General features: G+C 39.6%; 2 protein-coding genes across 6 annotated transcripts in view; one reads left to right on the top strand and one right to left on the bottom strand.

Annotated features, from left to right (window-relative positions):
- Positions 1-3,208: 3,208 nt before the first annotated feature.
- On the bottom strand, positions 3,209-11,834 carry naa35 (N-alpha-acetyltransferase 35, NatC auxiliary subunit). 3 transcript variants are annotated; one of them, XM_031309257.2, is made up of 23 exons: positions 11,718-11,834; positions 10,153-10,281; positions 10,013-10,046; positions 9,739-9,853; positions 9,558-9,632; positions 9,093-9,260; positions 8,766-8,832; positions 8,594-8,637; positions 8,431-8,481; positions 7,452-7,535; positions 7,138-7,252; positions 6,566-6,744; positions 6,284-6,343; positions 6,079-6,185; positions 5,770-5,836; positions 5,217-5,315; positions 4,844-5,022; positions 4,558-4,694; positions 4,367-4,434; positions 4,135-4,275; positions 3,820-3,942; positions 3,520-3,600; positions 3,209-3,427 (listed from the first exon to the last, which is right to left on the bottom strand). In XM_031309257.2, the coding sequence occupies exons 2-23, from the start codon at positions 10,271-10,273 to the stop codon at positions 3,368-3,370; spliced, it is 2,175 nt and encodes a 724-aa protein (XP_031165117.1). In that variant the 5' UTR covers positions 10,274-10,281; positions 11,718-11,834; the 3' UTR covers positions 3,209-3,367. The 3 variants fall into 3 exon arrangements, with proteins under 3 accessions (XP_031165117.1, XP_031165120.1, XP_035848325.1); XM_031309260.2 differs by having other exon boundaries at positions 10,153-10,278; XM_035992432.1 differs by lacking the exon at positions 11,718-11,834 and adding an exon at positions 10,928-10,968 and having other exon boundaries at positions 10,153-10,278.
- Positions 11,835-11,905: 71 nt separating this feature from the next.
- Positions 11,906-19,531, top strand: part of agtpbp1 (ATP/GTP binding protein 1) — a 30,122-nt gene continuing 22,496 nt past the window's right edge. For 2 of the 3 annotated variants that reach the window (XM_031309254.2, XM_031309252.2), the window contains exons 1-3: positions 11,907-12,148; positions 14,003-14,062; positions 15,451-15,581. In XM_031309254.2, the coding sequence (XP_031165114.1) occupies positions 14,031-14,062; positions 15,451-15,581 (163 nt within the window). In that variant the 5' untranslated portion in view covers positions 11,907-12,148; positions 14,003-14,030. Of the gene's footprint in view, positions 12,149-14,002; positions 14,063-15,450; positions 15,582-19,531 lie in introns of all 3 variants that reach the window. The other variant, XM_031309253.2, reaches the window with a different exon arrangement.

The following is a 19,531-nucleotide window of genomic DNA, read 5'->3' as shown; positions in this document are numbered from 1 at the left end:
AAGGGCGAATTGTTAAATTGTTACAATGTAACTTAAAAACTTTAAAAATAAACATATGTGTTTTGGAATATAATGTTCAGCTTCGGCAGCTTTACCTATGTGCTAAAATATACAATGACGATAGTGACAAGTCCATAGCAACCAGTGTTGAATTGGTTATATCCCAGCGTCCTTTGCTGAATGGTCTCAATGTTTTATTGTTTTATTTCATATGAATACTAGTTTACTAGAGGAGTAACTTAGTATCTGAAGTAATGCAGTATGCATGAAGTGTGCATTTAGTTTCCATGCTTATTGTGTTTCCACAACAATGTTAGTAAGTAAATCTACTGAAATGGCCACCACACCATAACAGAGGAGTGGGATGTGTAAGATGAGAATGCAGAGGTTAACTCCTGTACGTCATGGCTGTAAAAATCAAATGGTATCTGTACTTCTATGTTAAGTGTAAACTTGCACGCGAGGGGAGGGTCATGCATCTTTTTCAAATCATTTTGGAGGGTCATAGGAAAATTATTACTGACAAGGGAAGGGTCACGTCTTTTCAGGTTAGAGACCACAAAACTCCTCCGGTGGCCCCTTAATTAAATAACGAACAGTCCCTCAGGAACTCGTTATTTATTTCAGAGGCCACCGGAGGAGTTTTGGGACCTTTAGTCAAAATATCACAAATGTGCTTTAAATATCTCATATCTTTTCATCTATATTAATTTTCACTTATGCTAATGACTTATATTCATGTTAAAGTAGCTTACTTTTTAATTAAACTAAAAGATTGGGGGGGGGGGGGGGGGTTCAATTCCAAGTATTGTCATGGTGGTATTGTACTTTACATTGAGTAGATAAAAGAAACGTATCTTTACTGAGGCAAACAATTCCTATCTAAGTGCCTTTATGCCCACTGTGTATCTATAAATAAAAAGATCTGCAGGGTTCATGTGTTATCTGTTATCTCTTTACAGTATACATATATATATATATATATATATATATATATATATATATATATATATATATATATATATATATATTTTAGATATATTTGTCAAATGTCTGATTTCTAAGAGTTTGACTATTGACTGCTATTTACTACTTCAGGGTACCCATTATTTTGTTATAGTACCCCCAAATCCTAAAATTATAACACAATAATGGTGTGTATCTCAATACTTCTGGATTAAATTCAGAACTAAATTAAATTCGCTTTGGATGAAAGCGTCAGCTAAATGACGTGTAATGTAATGTAATACATTACAGGCACAATTAATCCTTAAGCTTAACTGTATGGCTACCATAGTGGCTACATTACTTATAGTAAACTTATCTGACCTTTCTCAGTGCTTTTCTTCTCCTCAAATGTGTAAATATTTTTTTTTTCACTGAAAAGCCTAATAGACCTAATTTATCTTGGCTATTAATATGTTGGATTCATATTAATGTACACTCACCTAAAGGATTATTAGGAACACCATACTAATACCGTGTTTGACCCCCTTTCGCCTTCAGAACTGCCTTAATTCTTTGTGGCATTGATTCAACAAGGTGCTGGAAGCATTCTTTAGAAATGTTGGACCATATTGATAGGATTGCATCCCCCACACCATTACACCACCACCACCACCACCAGCCTGCACAGTGGTAACAAGGAATGACGGATCCATGTTCTCATTCTGTTTACGCCAAATTCTGACTCTACCATCTGAATGTCTCAACAGAAATTGAGACTCATCAGACCAGGCAACATTTTTACAGTCTTCAACTGTCCAATTTTGGTGAGCTCGTGCAAATTGTAGCCTCATTTTCCTATTTTTAGTGGAGATGAGTGGTACCCGGTGGGGTCTTCTGCTGGTGTAGCCCATCCGCTTAAAGGTTGTGCGTGTTGTGGCTTCACAAATGCTTTGCTGCATACCTTGGTTGTAACGAGTGGTTATTTGAGTCAAAGTTGAGCTTCTATCAGCTTGAATCACTCGACCCATTCTCCTCTGACCTCTAGCATCAATAAGGCATTTTCACCCCCCAGGACTGCAGCATACTGGATGTTTTTCCTTTTTCAGACCATTCTTTGTAAACCCTAGAAATGGTTGTGCGTGAAAATCCCAATAACTGAGAAGATTGTGAAATACTCAGACCAGCCCATCTGGCACCAACAACCATGCCACACTCAAAGTTGCTTAGATCACCTCTCTTTCCCATTCTGACATTCAGTTAGGAGTTCAGGAGATTGTCTAGACCAGGACGACACCCCTAAATGCATTGAAGCAGCTGCCATGTGATTGGTTGGTTAGATAATTGCATTAACATGAAATTTAACAGGTGTTCCTAATAATCCTTTAGGTGAGTGTATATTTGTTCACTTTACTAATGTCTAAATACAATTAGAGGACAGAACTAGAGATGTGAAGCACGATCACCATTTTTCAGCATGCCATGTATGAACACACTTTATTAGGCATTTTTGTAAACATATTAACCCATATATTACAATTGGTAACTCATATACTTTATTTTTTTTCCCAATTTCTGTGGAAAATGTACCTGTATATATACGTTTTGCACTTTGGATTTTATTGTCAAAACACTGAAAATGTGAAATTCTGTTCCAACATGTAATTAAACCACAGAATAAGTAAAAACATGTATTATGTTTTTGATATGTGGGAAAGTAGCTGGTATTAGTTTGAGGAAGCAGTGTAGATGGTTCCCTGGCCTGAACGTATTCTGTACCAATGCTGTTAGTTGTAAATTTTGGATCTCTTATACGTGTTGCAACTTTACTCAACTAAACTGGTGCTGTACGAGGTAAAACAACATAATCTAGTCCTTATGACTCAATATTTTCATTCAAATAAGCACATAAATACATAGAAAGGTTTAATATGATTGAATGATATGCATTATCATGACAGCTCTTCTTTTAAAGCCTTCACAAAACTGTTCTGGAGGCAGCTTAGAAAATTTTCATTTGCCAGTTTCTTGCGCAAAAGCCCCTCGACTTGTGTCTGATCCCTGTGCGCGCGCGCACACACACACACACACACACACACACACACAAACACAAACACAAACACAAACACAAACACAAACACAAACAAACAAACAAACAAACAAACTTTTTACAGATGCAGATGTGGATATTGTTGGTCATTTAGGTCCAGTTGTGAGTTCTCTGTGCTGGTTTCATCTCATTCAGTTAAAAGAAAAAATTGGCTGTATCAAACACTCCTTTACACAACTTTACAGTTAGGTGTATCACACACACAATGTTCAGACATGGACTGGATCGGGGCCATTGCACACTTGTTCAGGTGAAGGTACGGTCCTTGCAGCTGATGGTCTTCATGATGACACTCTCATAATCGGAGCAGAGTCAGATAATCTTGACCACAGGAAAGTACTTGTGAGCTGAGAAGTCAAATTCTGGGAGCACCTAGGGTTGCAAAAAGGCATTTTACTTACTAAAGTTTTCACAATATAGAACATCAACCAACATTAAGATAAACATGATGCATGTTGTGTTACCTTGGTCTCCTTCTTGTGCCCTCCAGCCAGGAGCTTCATAACTACAATGTTGGGCTTGGCAACCTTTAGTATACGGTTCACCTGTCATCAATCATTAACTGGTTATTGGTAGTTGAGAAAAGGTGAAAACTAGTACAAACTAACCATTTAACTTAGTTTAGAGCAATACAGCAGAAAAATATCGTGAATGCATAACACTGAGGCTGCTATGCTTTTGAATGATTACATGATTTGAATGCTATTATACATTTTCAGGAATTGATTTTGATAATTAAATTTGTGCTTGTTGCATTTCCTCACCTCAGGGTCTGGGCTGGGCACATTTTCTAGGATGAGCTTGGCCTGCTGGAAGTGTTTGCTGGCAGCCATGTAGAGGTCAGCGGAGCCTGGCGGAGGATTGTACTTCTTCAGATCGGACATTTCCTGGAGAGGGCAAGAAGGGCAAAGTCAGAGAGAGCAGGGAAGTTAGAGTGCATGAACGACAAAAGGCAAAAAAAGGGAAACCATTCAAAAAGGAAAGCTGATGGGATTATGATGAAGAAATTAAAAAAAAGAGTGGAAGAGAAAGAGGACAGAAAATGGGGGGACAGAAAATGACATTCACACCAACAGTACCTTGAACTGGATATAGTGCACAGGTGGGGGGGTGACCACGCTGTTGAAGGGGGCAAAGCGATGCTCGTAGCGAACCTGCTCGCTGTCCAACTCAAACTGAGGCTTACGCACCTTCCCGTCCATATCCAAAGCTACCATAGTCTGAGGAGAGAGACAGGGGATGGATAATACTGCAATGTGTGTCAAATAGGAGAGAAGAGGGGTCGAAAGTGTGACTGTACTGGTGTCCTACCTTGTACATGCCAGCACACATGTTCTGGTATGCTTGGCTCATGGTGATCTCCTTGGTGAGAGGGCGAACTGCAAAGGAAAGCCAAACATTATGTCATTATTAGGACAAGCCCCGACAGGAAGATCACAAGAGTATGGTGTGGTCATACTCTGAGAATCCACCCGAGCCACAGAAGCTACAATAGAGCGTACCTTTTTTCTTCTTCTTGGTCTTTTTGCTGCTGCGTCCCTTCACCTGCTCCTCCATGATCCGCTCCTCTGCCATCTGAGAGGAGTCGGCTCTGCTCAGAGTGGACATCAGCCATGCGTAAAGGAACTCAGACAGGTACCTACAGTCAAAAAACAAACACATATTCATTCAAAGATGGTTAAAAGTGTACCTGTGCATGTTTTAGAGAGATTTAGAGCAAGAAACAAACAAACTGTGAAAATATGAATATGAAAACAATAAATAAATAATGTGTGTGTGTGCACTCACCAGTAGATGTAGTAGTACTCATGCATGCTGTACAGCTCCAGTTCAAAGCCACTCAGAAGGTATTGGATCATGATCCTCAGGTTATGGTAGAGGATCCAGGTGCCAAGACAGGCTAGATGCTGTCGCTGAGGCTCAAGTTTCATCAGCAAGCTATGCAGGGCTGCATCCACCTTCTCTGCCTGCAGAGCACAAAAGAAGAATTTAGTAGTTGGTTTATAAATGATAAAATCACAACTGACCTCAGAGTAGGTGAAGTGTCTCTGCATAACCTGTGCGGTGCAAAATGCAAAAACATCTGTGTCTAAAGTGTGTGTCTAAATATCGTTAAAAGAAAAACAAGAGGAATACTACAGAGAAAACAGCTGCGCTTCACCTCGTCCTGCAGTGTGGCAAACTCTTCAAGAATGTGACCCAGCTTGTCTCTCTGTCGAGCTCGGTTGTGTCCGTGGATCTGGATCAGACTGCAGAATGGCTGCAGGGAAAATTGACAAGACTCAAACAAACAAATAACACACAGGTTTACCACTGGTGTTTGGTGTTTTGAGCCCCCAACGTCGTCTTCCAGGCAGCGCTGCATGGAAGGCACTAGGATTAGGCAAGGGTTACGGTTAGGTGCCTTGAAGTCGACGGTGGGGGCTTAAAACACCGAGCTTTACCACTCACCACTTGCCTAGAGCTGATGATAGATAGCCCATACATTCAGGGGTACAACCAACTTCCAAAATAGTATAACAATCCTAGAATAGCAGATAATAGCCTGTGTCATCGTTCTCTTTTGAGGCAGCAATTTTATATCCCTCCTTCTAAACTTTTCAATTTAAATTCAACTACCGAAACAAACTTATGCTGAAGTGAAAGCAGCCAATAAAGTTCACTAAGTGACTTAATGCACCAGACAATAACTTTGAACAGTAAAGACAACATACCCTGGAGCAGTGCGTAACAAAGGAGTCAATGTAATCCTTGGCCTGGTGGTTGTTGAACAGACAACACCTGGAGAGAGACACCAAGGTACACGCACACGTACACACACACACACACACACACACACACACACACACACAATAAGCTTAAGACAGATCATCTTGAGACACAATAAGCTTACTCAAGTGAGTTTGCATATTATGCTTACACACACAAAACATATTTCCATTTAACCATTTAAATAAATGAAAATATGAATGAAAAATGATTCACGTGATCAGGGTTTAATCATTTAACAGTGACAGACTTACTTGTAGGAGAGGACAGGTGGGCTAACAAAGTATCTCAGAGCATCTTTAATCATGTCCTGCATCAGGTGTGTCCCAAACACTTTCCTATTATCTATCAGGAACGTTGTCTGGATTTAAGAAAACAATGCCTTTAGTTCTCATACACTGGGCTTTAAAGGCATCAGATAAAAAAGCAGTGACTTCAGAATTAAAATGGTTAACTCACCTGAAGTAGAGATCTGGAGAGCACACAGGGAGACTGCTCACTGAACTCACAGAAGAAGTCCTGAAAAAACCCAATCATTATTCTTTGAATTCATATGCCTTTATCGTTTACAATGTCCTACAGTAGAAAGCATGTGTTTGTATGGGGTGATGACCACTTACAAAAACATTTAAGAAACATTTATTTTGAGCTATGCATCCCAACAAACACAGAAAAGGTCAAAAGCTGCTTATTAAGGGTTACTGGTTCAGAATGTAAAGTAAAATCCTGAAAAGTGTTTACCAGTATGCCATGCAGGTTGGTGGTGTTGATCACGTCACAGACGGTTTTGATGCGTTCTATAAGTTTGCTAAAGTAGGCCACCATGTCCTCCCTTTTGATGATCTTGGCGTAGCGAGGAAAGGTAGGTGGCAGCAGTCTCTGGTTTACCAGTGGCTCAAAGCCCATCATGATGGGGTGGTCTGCAGCATACACAGAGAAAAAAAACAAACACAAAAAAGGTCACAACACACAGGTCACATTTACACAGGACAGACTTGTTTTGAGCACTGTGTGTGGAAATTTGTTAAGGTAAAGGAGGTACTTCGTGTGCACTGTTTTGTAGCTTTCTGTTGCCATGACGACCACTTAACTGGATGGCTGTGGAGCAAGAATGCGTGTGTGATATTTTCTTTCATTCAGTTGCCCTGACTCATTTCCAAACTTAATCCTAAGCGTGTGTGTGTGTGTTTGTGTAGTCCTTTAGAGCTGTTGGTTTGTCAACTCATGCCAAGCCAAACTATGTGCTGCAGCTTAACTGTACGGCTGAATGGTGTGTGTGTGTGTGTGTGTGTGTGTGTGTGTGTGCGTGTTACCTCCTTTAGTGGTATCATTCTGTGACTGGATGCCGTGCTGAATACTGGAATAAATGGCTGATAAAAGGTCCGCTGCCTGAGCCACAAGCTTTTGAGCCTCGCCCACCGAGCTGGTCTGATAAAGATACAACCGTAAACAAAAGACAAATAAAAATAGAGAAGAAATTGACCAATTTAACATCCATGTATATGTGTCTATAAGTACAACTTAATACAATCCTTCTAAGTGGTCAGTAAGCAGAAGTACATTTTAAAATCCATGTGGTAGTCATTTACGCATGCATTATGTAACTGTGTGTTTGTATGTGCATTACCTCTTTCTTGGTAAAGGTGATCAGTGCTGTCAGTAGAAGGCGTGTGAACTTGATTCTATTGAAAAGTGCCAAAAACTGCTGATGCTGGAAAAATAAAGTATGAGAACATTAAATAGGCTCACACATACATACATGCACAGCTATTAATACACATCTTTCCTAATTTTTCTTTGAAGCTTTATAAGGCACAAGAAAGGCTGACTTTTTGTTTTTTTAACTGCTGGACATTCCAGAGTAGAGTCTCCAAAGGTCATATGAATCCCACACTCTGGTAGTTAGTAGATGGAAAACAAATTATAACCAAGGCAGAGATTGAGAAGGAGGGTTCGAGGTTTAGTTTGTGGCTGAAATGTTGGGATACTAGGCTATACAGATAGCATAGAGGGATAAAGAGCAGTAACGCAATCTGATTGTCTACTTGTAGTCATACAGTATGTATTTTATGTTGGAACTACAGCCACATCAGTCAGAAACAACCAGTGTTTAGCTTTTAGATGGTCTAAATCAGGGGTCTTTAATGTTATTTAAGCCAAGGACCCCTTAACTGAAAGAGAGATGGAGCAGGGACCCCCTAGTACATATTGTATAAAATGAAGTTGCATAATAAACTGGGCCTACAATAACTTGTATGGCTGCCTAAGGCCTTTATACATACTATTTTTGCATAGAATACTAAGCTATTCAAATAGCCTAATACTTGTTGGCATGATTTTATAAATCATGTTGTAATGTTAAACATAAATGTGGCACAGACCATCTTTAGGATGATCTGTGCCTGTGGATGTTCACCTTAGTCACTACCTTACCTATATGGTGGGTTTATATTTGCCAACATTTTTTAATTAACAATAATTTGGAGGCCCCCCTGCATTGACTCTGATGACCCCCTGTTGAAGATCTCTGGTCCAAATGCTATTGCAAAAACATGCCTTTATCAAAAAGCAAAAACTCCACAGACATAGAGAATGACCTGACTTACCTCCAGCTCAACCTCGGGGTCTCGCTGCTCACCCTGTCGACTGCGCGTGCTCTGAGGCAGTAGGAGAGAACCCAATATAACAAATATAATACTCTGCATTCGTATCAACAGTATTTCATTGAAATTACAAAGACTGTGGCTTAAACAGGCCGACAACAAATACCTTAACTTTCCTCTGTAACTCATCCTCCACGTCTTTTAGCATACCTGGTAGGAAGAACAAATGAGAGAGATTACCTCACCTTTGTTTCTCTGAATCAACAGTAATATATGTAATGGCCTCAGAATATGTGAAGCTGCAGACTTAATGATCTGTTACAATACAGTACTTGTACCTGTCACCCGCAGGTCTGTTACATTATTGGCCATCTTGAAGCCATAGGTCATGGCCTGGAAATCCTCCTACAAAACATATGAGGAAAAACAAAATCTACATTCACACATATACATATGACAGTTATCAATTGCCAATTGCAATTTCAGCTTTAAAAAAATTAAAAAAAAAAAGTTTACATAAATACCAGAGGGCAAGGCAGAAACACCAATAATACAAATGAATCCCTGACCTCTAGGACATGTTAAAGTCATAGCTCACATATTGCCACACACACACACACACACACACACACACACACACACACTTTTGCTTACAAGTTGCTTACCTCCTCGAATACAGCAGCCTTGTTGACTTTCTCTCGGGCGATGTCACACACCTTCAGGATGCCAAGGGCAAAGGCTTTGAGGGCTGGTTCCTCAATCAGGTCGGGGTTATGGACGTACAGACAGGTGAACACCGTCTGCGCCAGGGAGTGGCCCTCAAGCCACGTGATCTAGGAATACACACAGACATGCACACATGAACACGGGGTTTCCCGCAGTGGTGCTGATCTAAAATTAAATTCAGTGACTTTTATTTCAAAACACCTTAATGACTTTTTAATTCAGCTTTTTTTTCATTGTTTGTGTTGTTTGAGAAAAAAAGTATATAGTATGTATACACTACAAGTTGGCTTGCCATTTATTATTTATATTGACAGTTTTGTGTTTTCTATCACATCTATGACAGATTCATATAAAAATAAAACCCATAATGTTGAACATTTACAGTATAAGAAAGTAAAACTCACCAAACAGCAGAAACATGTGTCTATGATCCCGATGAGTTCAGGAAGACTAAGGTCTTTCACCTTGATGGCACCTTCCTAGAACAAACAAAAGAGAGTAATACAAATGACTTGGTGGTTAATTATACGGTATACATTAAAAATGTTTTCATTGTGCGGCAGTGAGAGGTCAGCGGTACTGCACCTTGATAGCTTGTTCAAAGTTGAGCACTTTCCTGTTGACCTGGTTTCCAATCATTCCTGCGTCCATCTTAGGATCCATCATCTCTATGGCTGACATGGCCTCGAACAAGCCAAACCTGCCACCATAGAAGAATGTTTAGTTTCTCCATTTTTTGGGAGGTTAAGCAGGCTGACTCACATCACCTAGCAGTATGCTGACAGTGTTTCTTTTTGTAATTTGAGCGAAGTGACTCTTTAAAGGGTGAGTGTGCAAAAAAGCATTTTGTCCTACTCACAGTTTGTCATGAAGCAGCTCTCCAAGGTTCAACTCTGCATAAAGGATGAGGACAAGACAAGAGAAAAGGAGGAACACATCACAACCTTTCATAACTGCACACATACAACCCACACACACAATCACTAGCACAGCATGTACCTTTGCACGCGCCCTTAAATTCATGTGTAATATTAACCCAGTTGGCATTGTTCTTCATCTTTTCTGGGATGCCCAGCCCCCAGCCAGCATCATCATCCTCAACTGCTGACTTCATCACCATGGTGACTACAAAAAAGAAACACAACGAGAACTAGGACAAAGTGTTCAAATTGTTACAAAATGTCAGCTATTACAAGCATTTTTAACGATGGGGAAAATGTCAAAATATTTTGTGTCTGACTGCAAAACAGATCATACATACGATTTATTTTTGGGTCTTTAGCTGTTCTAACACTTTAAGTTTTTTAATCAGACATTTTGCCTTACCATAGCATAAAATGCACAGGTGTAACTAATAACATTAATGATGGCTCTCATCAATTTGGGTGTGACAGTAGGCCATGCCAGTGTTTTGAAGTAAAACTGTCCACAGTAAGAAAACCCAGTACTATACAATTGGATTACAATGAAGAGCCAATGAAGACCCTCTTGTCTTGTAGCATATGAAGTATTCAGCAGCTGGCTGTCTTTACATATTTATTAACCATCAACTTAAAAATAAACATTCACAAAATAATTTGCTACATTCATTCACCTTCTCCACTGGACATTCCAAAGGTGAGTTGGCAAACACTGCTGGGTGATCAAGCTTTAAACATGCAGTGCAATCAGCACAGTCAGTCATATTTTACATTGATAAATGTGAGGACAAACTGAAATGGCTATTTATGAACTACAGGTTGCTGTATGTCTTTTACACGTGTTCATACTTGACCTCTACACCTGGAAAGCTGAACAGGCAGTATGTTATGATCTAGGGTAAAGGGGGAGTATTAACATCATGCCCTGTGAACCGACTTGAGAAGCTTAAATCAGATCCTAAAAAGGTGTAAACTGTATGACTGATGTATTAACCTTAAACTACCTTATGAATGTATATTTACGTAATAATGCTTATAGCACATCTATCAAATATTTAGAAATATACATTTTAATTGAGATTTACTAACTGAGAGGCAACAACTGCTGCCAGGCATATGTGTGTCATATAAAACACACTGAAACCGATTTTATCACATGCAGGTAAAATAATTACAGGTTAAAGAAGACATTGATGCATTTCTTTCAGTCTGTTATTAGGAGGCATCTCATTAAGAGAAAAATAACGTAGCTAGCTAACGTTACTTGTCAAACAAATACACACGAGAGTCTGTCAGCTTATTTGGCTATTTTGGCACCATCATCAACACTAGTGTAAGGAGTTAACCTACATTTGTAACGTTTACAAAAACGACGTACGTTGCAGACATGCATTTTAGGTTACTCATGCTGGTTATCAAATGACGTGATATGTATAGGAAATGTTAGCTAGCTATCACCAACGTCAAAATAGCTTATAATACCGTGTGCTAACAAGCTAAAGTTAATGTTGCCCACAGTGGATGATCCTGTAAACAAAGCTAGATTATCACACGTTATATTAACACGTTATTCAATTTGATCAGGTATACAAAACAAGACATTTGTTACAAGAAAGTCATATTTCGTTGTAAATTAGCACGAACCTTAGTATTTTCTATTAACCATAGATCTCTCCAACGACTGTAAAGATCGGCGCATAAATTTAACGTCATAGGTCACTGTCAACCTGGGAAATGTAGTCCTTATGTCGTGATGGAGAACAAACCCCCCCAATGAACAATGTATAGCTTAAAACCTGGCCAGTTTAGGTATTAAACTATATTAATGTTATATTTTGGTGAAGGTTATGATGCACTTGGCTTAATAGGGAGATTTCTATTCTCATCCCAATAGCACCTAAAACCACGCAGAGAAACGAACTCTCGCGTTGTTCACTGACAGCCCCTCTGGCAATTGGGGCTGGTCTCATCACAACACCATCAGGGCGTTTCAGGCAACGCTCAGACACAGCAACGGCCCCCCCTTATCTTGGAATTGGTCCACCCTGAATGGGACAGCATTCCTTTTCATACAGGTTCGTAAATTCCTTGTTCTTGTTAGTATTATGCAGGCCTATTGCTTTAGCTACCACCGTCTGTGTGCTCTTTATTGTTAGCATATTCTTCCGTTAGCTAGCCTGCTGGCGCAGACAGGCGGTCGTTAATGAGTGACTAGTCCAGCAGGTGCAGCGGACACCAGCCACAGCTTATCTAATTTAGCATCTTGCAAAAACCGCCTTACCTAGCTGTTTACCTTGCTAACAATAGCCTAATAACAATGACTAACCCAAATGTCCATGTGGGCTGCTGTTATGACGATATCTTATCATGTTTTCTAAATTGATTTTAAATTCTGGTTTGTGGAAGCAGGCAGCCCTCTGGGGTTACTGTGGACAGGCTACTGTCCTATGTAAGCTGGCCTCCACAACATGTCAATTTTACAATTGCTTTGAAGAAAAGCTTCAAATAGATTATCCCTAACACACAAGGCTCTATATGGTCTGATCTAACTGCTCCTACTCAGCCCATACTTACCAAGGCGTGACCTAAGGTCCTCATCTGGTTGTACCTGTCTAGTACAAAGTGTTGGTGGGCTTTTGAAGTCTGACTCTGCAAGCTTTGGAAAAGCCTGACTGAGGAGTTAAGGTTAGCCAGTTTGGTTAAAAGCTTATTTTTAATTGGAAAAATACTTTTAAACATTTTATTGATGTGTGGTGCCAATTCTGGCGTTTTTTACCCTTTTAACTGTATTATGTGTTTGTTATTGGTTAATAAATGTTATTTGTCATGTAAGCACCATATTACTTATTGCACTATGTTGTTAACTGATAGCTTCTTTACATTGTTTATGACTCATCTTATATGATCTCAGCCCATAAATGCTCCTGTATGAACTGTCTGACCTAATCTAATTTAGGACTCTTGGGAGACCTGTGAAAATGCAATTCACTAAACTGTTGCTGTAGTCACATGCTAGACTTTATTGCTGAATGATCGTGTTGTTTTGTCGTTTGATATAATGCAGCTGACCGCTAGGGGTGGGGAAAAAAAATCGATACAGCATAGTATCGCGATATTTTCCGTGGCAATACTGTATCGATACACAGACGCCAAGAATCGATCTTTTATAATATATGTGTTGGTCAGTTTGTCTGCTTGACAGTCTGATTTTGCAGCAATAACACTGAAGTGAGATGAACAGACAGAGAAATGGATCTTTTTAGATAAAACAGATGTTGACAAAGCTTCCTTTTGGGGACATCATTTGAAATTGGGAAAAATTTGAAGTTGGGAAAAAGGTAATAAATTGCAATATAATGTATAGATATGATATAGATAGATATATGTTTAAAAACGCAATAATATTGTGACATAAGTATCGTGATGATATCGTATCGTGAGACCTCTGGTGATTCCCACCCCTACTGACCGCTAGTATTGCTTTTTTCAAACCTTCTGTTAAAATGACCTTGTCTATGGGTCTTTTGTCTCCAGACATTTGAGATCTGCAGAATGTAGGGCAGCCCCTTTGTTTTGTGTAAAATCATTCAGGAGGTTCTATCTGATAGTAAGTCCTGGTATAGTCAATATGGGCCATCTCTTTGCAGCTGTATGTGTTCAGCACATCCTGGACAGTCCACACGTTTGTTACAGGCCTAACATATGGACAGATCAAAACATTCACAGCTATGGGCAGTTTAGGTTGATCGTCATCTGGTTTTGACATAGTTGCAGGGCCGACTAGAGCCTGAGATTACAACTGAGGGAGTTCAGTGGGATCTCTTTTGGAATACAAGGCAAAGGTTTATGATGCTCATTTCTAAAATTGTACAGTATGTTTATGCTTCACCTTTTCTGTCAGTAAGGTCTTTATTTTTTTTCTCTTGCAGACGACATGAAATGTTGAAGTAGTTAAAAATGAACAAACCCAAAATGGCCACAGAGAAAGGGTGAGTTGCTTTGCAATTTAAAGACAAACTATTTTGCTTACACAAATACACATGCAGTCTGTGATATATATTATGTTTTTTATGTGAAAGCTGCTCTGTCACAACCATCTGTTTACTCACTCACTGAGTGCTTACCTTTACTCTCCGTGATGTGATCCTGCTTTTGCACTATTCTACCTTGTAACTGTCTATGCACCAGTGTTTGTCCCTATTGTTTGTGTTCTTGTTGCACTGTCTGTATCTCAAACAGCGTTTTTTTGTAAAACACAGCCGATAATTAGTTGGCCTTGCTTGAACCTTCCACATTTATTTGCGATGATGAAAATAGCAACACTAATCACTAATGCAGTAGAAACCGACCTTGGAATAAACCTTTCATTGTATTTGTCCTGATCAAGGTTGAATATTTATAGTTGTTCATTTTTTTAGTAATCTGTGTTAATTTATGTGATTAATGCAGTGTGTTTTATTTAGGCTTCACTTCTCCTTCAGTATGTTTTCCTTTTGTCCAGACTTGCATCACTTTTTTCATCATACTTTCCATTTCTTTCTTTTACTGTATCCAACACACACACACACACACACACACACACACACACACACACACACACACACACACACACACACACACACACACACACACACACACACAGTCTCCGTCTCTCTTTTTTCCTCTGTCCCTGTGTCTCTCTGTCTTTATAAGGACATATGAGAAACTCAGCTCTACTGGGTACCATTACAGAGTTTTGATTCTCTTTCCCATGTTTGCTATTGCTCTACCAACAACTGACCTAACCTTCTGTTTCCAGCTAAGCACCACTGAGCTAAGATTATAAATGGAGGATGGGTCACTATCCCAGAAATAGTGAAGCCCTAGGAGACCGCCTTAACAGTAAATTTTATTGAAGTCGGTATTTAAACATCGCTTGCCAATTTATAATTTTCTTAGCATTGCACTATATTACAGAAAAGGCTATTTTTGTTGGTTATTATTTTGGCTCAGACATTTCTGACTCACGGTGGGTATATAAGGGCATTTGCACATATGAGGAGCTGCTTTATGTTTGTTTTCCAGTGTCACCCAGTGCTAGATAAACTGAAACTGATCCATCATCCTAATCCTTCTAATCCTAGACATGGAGCAGGAAATCATGACAGCTTTTTCTTTTAACACATGCTTACGTATTAAAGCATCCACTATCTGTGTTTTTGAATACAGCACCATGAGACATTATGCTGTGTGTGATACTTATGTGATCTCTGCCCTTTCCAGATGGACTTGAATATGCAATATATATATTTCTTTTACTGTATTCATGTGTTTGTTAATTAAGTTATCATTTTTACATATATCTTTAAGGTGAAAATGTGTGCGTGTGTGTTTCCAGTGTTCCCAGTAACTCCAGGGTACTGATGCTCCTGGGCCAACTGGAGAGGATGAATGGGGAGGCCATGGTGAGGGATGTCGAAACGGCAAGACAGATCACTGCAAAGATATTTCATCTCATACAGACACAGGGTGAGAACAACACAACACACACAAACGTGTTTGTTCAGAGACATTTGGAATGTGTATAGTGGTGTTATCTCTAGCTAAGTGTTATAACAATGTGCAGTGCTGCCTCCCTTTTTTTACTTGTCGCTCCAATGAAGTACAGTATAAGCCTTAAACTGCATTGTTGGCAGTGCCTCATACCTGCAGTGTAATATGTTAATACAAGAAGTGTTTCTTGTTACAGTAAATTACAAAGTCAGTTCAAGTTTAAGGAAATGAACCATTGTTGTGTTCATTACATATGCTATACAATATACAATACAATAAAAGAATAGACATACAGTAACATCTCCCAATAAACAAATAAATAAATAAGAAATTTCAATTAGTTGAGTTTTGAGGGCCTTTTTAAAGATAGGCAGGTCATTGGCCTCTAGTATGTGGTGGGGGAGCGTTCCAGAGGGAGGAGCTAGCAGCTGCAAAGGCCCCGTCGCCCCAGGTTCAGCTCTTGGTCTGGATGGTTTGCAGCAGGTTGGTGTCTGCAGACCTGAGGGGTATAAAGGTGAAGGAGGTCGGAGAAGGGGGGGGGCTGAGAGAGAGATATATTAGAATACTAGTAGGGCTGGGCGATATGAAGAAAAAAGATATCGAGATATTATTGACATAATACCTCAATGTCGATATTGTGACAGTATTGTAGGGTTGACAATTGGTGCTTTAACAAAATATTTTCACAATTAGATTTTTAGATAAATAATCATCAATAATGTGGATATAATGACTAAGTGGTTAGCGGCAAATAAAAGAACAGTCTAAGTTCAGAAAATTACATCACTTTACTGTAATGTAGCCTTTAAAACCAAGAAAAGACAACATTTAGCATATACTGTAACGATATTACGATATCCAAAATCTAAGACAATATCTAGTCTCATATCATGATATTGATATAGTATCGATATATTGCCCAGCCCTATATTGGAGTTTATTGAGGATCTTGTTGGGTGAACCGTAGAGGATGCTATTGCAGTAGTCGAGTCTGGAGGTTATGAGGGCGGGGAGGGCCAGAGGCGGGCAATGTTATTGAGGTGGAAGAAGTTGGATTTTATAACCTGGTTAAAAGGGTCAAGGGTGATTCCGAGGTTGCGGACCTGGGTGGAGCCATCGATGTTGAGTGAATCTGTAGGCATTTTGGACAGACACCAATAGACACCGATAGTCTGTATGTTTATATAAAAGAGTACTCTACTGATTTATTATTGTCCTCCTATATATTGTTGGACTCACAATGGACAGTTGTGTAGTGAGTGGTTCTGCTGCAAAACCAAAAGAACCAAAGCAGAACCAAAGATGTCACAGCCAGTCACAAAAACGGGAGACACATAGGGTAAACTAACTAATAAAGTAATTTATTTACCACAAAATAATCTAGCATCGAGAATAATCAAGTCCAACAAATAGGTGGGAGGAATCTGTAAAAACAATAAAGTAGGGAGTTGATGAGTGAAAATGTGCCTGATGAATGCTGTGCTGTAAAAACAAGGTAAAGGAACCAAAAGCCACAGCGCAGCGATGCGTGAGGTGAGTAGATCCGCCTCAAAGGACTGGCTGCTGCTCTAGCTTCTATACATTAGGGCACAGCGGGCCCAGGTGTGTCCCTGTCCCATGTTACTGATTACCCTCCAACAGGTCTGCAACCCTGGAGGCTGAAAGCCAAGCAACAGCAAAACACACCAAGCAGTTGGACCGTCACATTTATTCCACACATTCTTCTTCCTTGTCAAAATCTGGAGACTATATTACCCACAATGAAACTTAAACAACAGCAGTTTAGTCAGATTTTATTCGCAATTTATCAGATTTTGTACAGCTCCCTGTGGAGTGACGAATTGCTTTATTATTATAATAATAATAATAATAATAATAATAATACATTGAATTTATATAGAGCTTTTCACAGACTCACAGTTGCTTATACAACTTTTATCACATACAGTAGTACTCCTCAACACCTGTAAACTGACTTTGCAGATTCCCCTTTGAAATGTCTTGATGCGAAGCTTCAACCAGTCAGGTCGGGTTGATTTATTCATTAAAATGTGCTCAATGCAGTTGTTGTGTAAAAAGAGATGGGTTAATGCACCGGTAGTCAAAGTGTGGCTGGATTGATACAGCGTCTCCTGATCTGGTTCTCTGATTACTCTTTTGAAAGGACAGCAGAGAAGAAGATCTGACGGCAGAAGAAGAAGGCATTGTGCCGTGTCGTTGTGTAGAACATACTGAAACATGAGTGCCACTCTGAGGAGCTGGGATGAATAGAAATCTCTGATGCAAGCATCATTGCTATTAGTGCTTCAACAATTAGTTGATTAATGTATTTTTCAAACTGACAAAAGAAATTTCCACAGTTTTGATACGTATGTCATTTAGTGCTGAAATTAATCAAATAATCGATGCATCGAATTGTGGACATGGACGATGCAGTATCGATAATCGGCCGGGCTATAATCGATTATTTCTGTTTACAATTTAATGTATGCCTAACAACATTTCTGTTTACATATTCTGTTTTGCACATTCAGGAAGTGCCATGTGCTCAGTGCTGTAGTTTTATGTATCCAATTTATTTAGTATTAGAGCACTGCAGAATGTTTTGTTTTTGAAGCTTGAAAAGCTATGAATTAAATATCCTATATGGCTTTAATAGAAAAATGTATTTGGCGCATCGTGATGCATCGAGATATCGAATCGCTGACATGATAATCGTAATCAAATCGGAAGATCATTGAAGATTCACACCTGTAGTACACATACTCACTGTATAGATCCTTTTTTCTGTGTGTGTTTGCTTTGAGCATATATATATATATATATATATATATATATATATATACACATACATACAGTGAGGAAAATAAGTATTTGAACACCCTGCTATTTTGCAAGTTCTCCCACTTAGAAATCATGGAGGGGTCTGAAATTGTCATCGTAGGTGCATGTCCACTGTGAGAGACAGAAATCACAATGTATGATTTTTTAACTATTTATTTGTATGATACAGCTGCAAATAAGTATTTGAACACCTGAGAAAATCAATGTTAATATTTGGTACAGTAGCCTTTGTTCGCAATTACAGAGGTCAAACGTTTCCTGTAGTTTTTCACCAGGTTTGCACACACTGCAGGAGAGATTTTGGCCCACTCCTCCACACAGATCTTCTCTAGATCAGTCAGGTTTCTGGGCTGTCGCTGAGAAACACGGAGTTTGAGCTCCCTCCAAAGATTCTCTATTGGGTTTAGGTCTGGAGACTGGCTAGGCCACGCAAGAAGCTTGATATGCTTCTTACAGAGCCACTCCTTGGTTATCCTGGCTGTGTGCTTCGGGTCATTGTCATGTTGGAAGACCCAGCCTCGACCCATCTTCAATGCTCTAACTGAGGGAAGGAGGTTGTTCCCCAAAATCTCGCAATACATGGCCCCGGTCATCCTCTCCTTAATACAGTGCAGTCGCCCTGTCCCATGTGCAGAAAAACACCCCCAAAGCATGATGCTACCACCCCCATGCTTCACAGTAGGGATGGTGTTCTTGGGATGGTACTCATCATTCTTCTTACTCCAAACACGGTTAGTGGAATTATGACCAAAAAGTTCTATTTTGGTCTCATCTGACCACATGACTTTCTCCCATGACTCCTCTGGATCATCCAAATGGTCATTGGCGAACTTAAGACGGGCCTTGACATGTGCTGGTTTAAGCAGGGGAACCTTCCGTGCCATGCATGATTTCAAACCATGACGTCTTAGTGTATTACCAACAGTAACCTTGGAAACGGTGGTCCCAGCTCTTTTCAGGTCATTGACCAGCTCCTCCCGTGTAGTTCTGGGCTGATTTCTCACCTTTCTTAGGATCATTGAGACCCCACGAGGTGAGATCTTGCATGGAGCCCCAGTCCGAGGGAGATTGACAGTCATGTT

Source organism: Sander lucioperca, chromosome 2 (genome assembly GCF_008315115.2).
Source record: "Sander lucioperca isolate FBNREF2018 chromosome 2, SLUC_FBN_1.2, whole genome shotgun sequence".
Lineage (NCBI taxonomy): Eukaryota > Metazoa > Chordata > Actinopteri > Perciformes > Percidae > Sander > Sander lucioperca.
The sequence above is the reverse complement of the archived record's forward strand: the minus strand, read 5'-3'. Positions and strand labels throughout refer to the sequence as shown.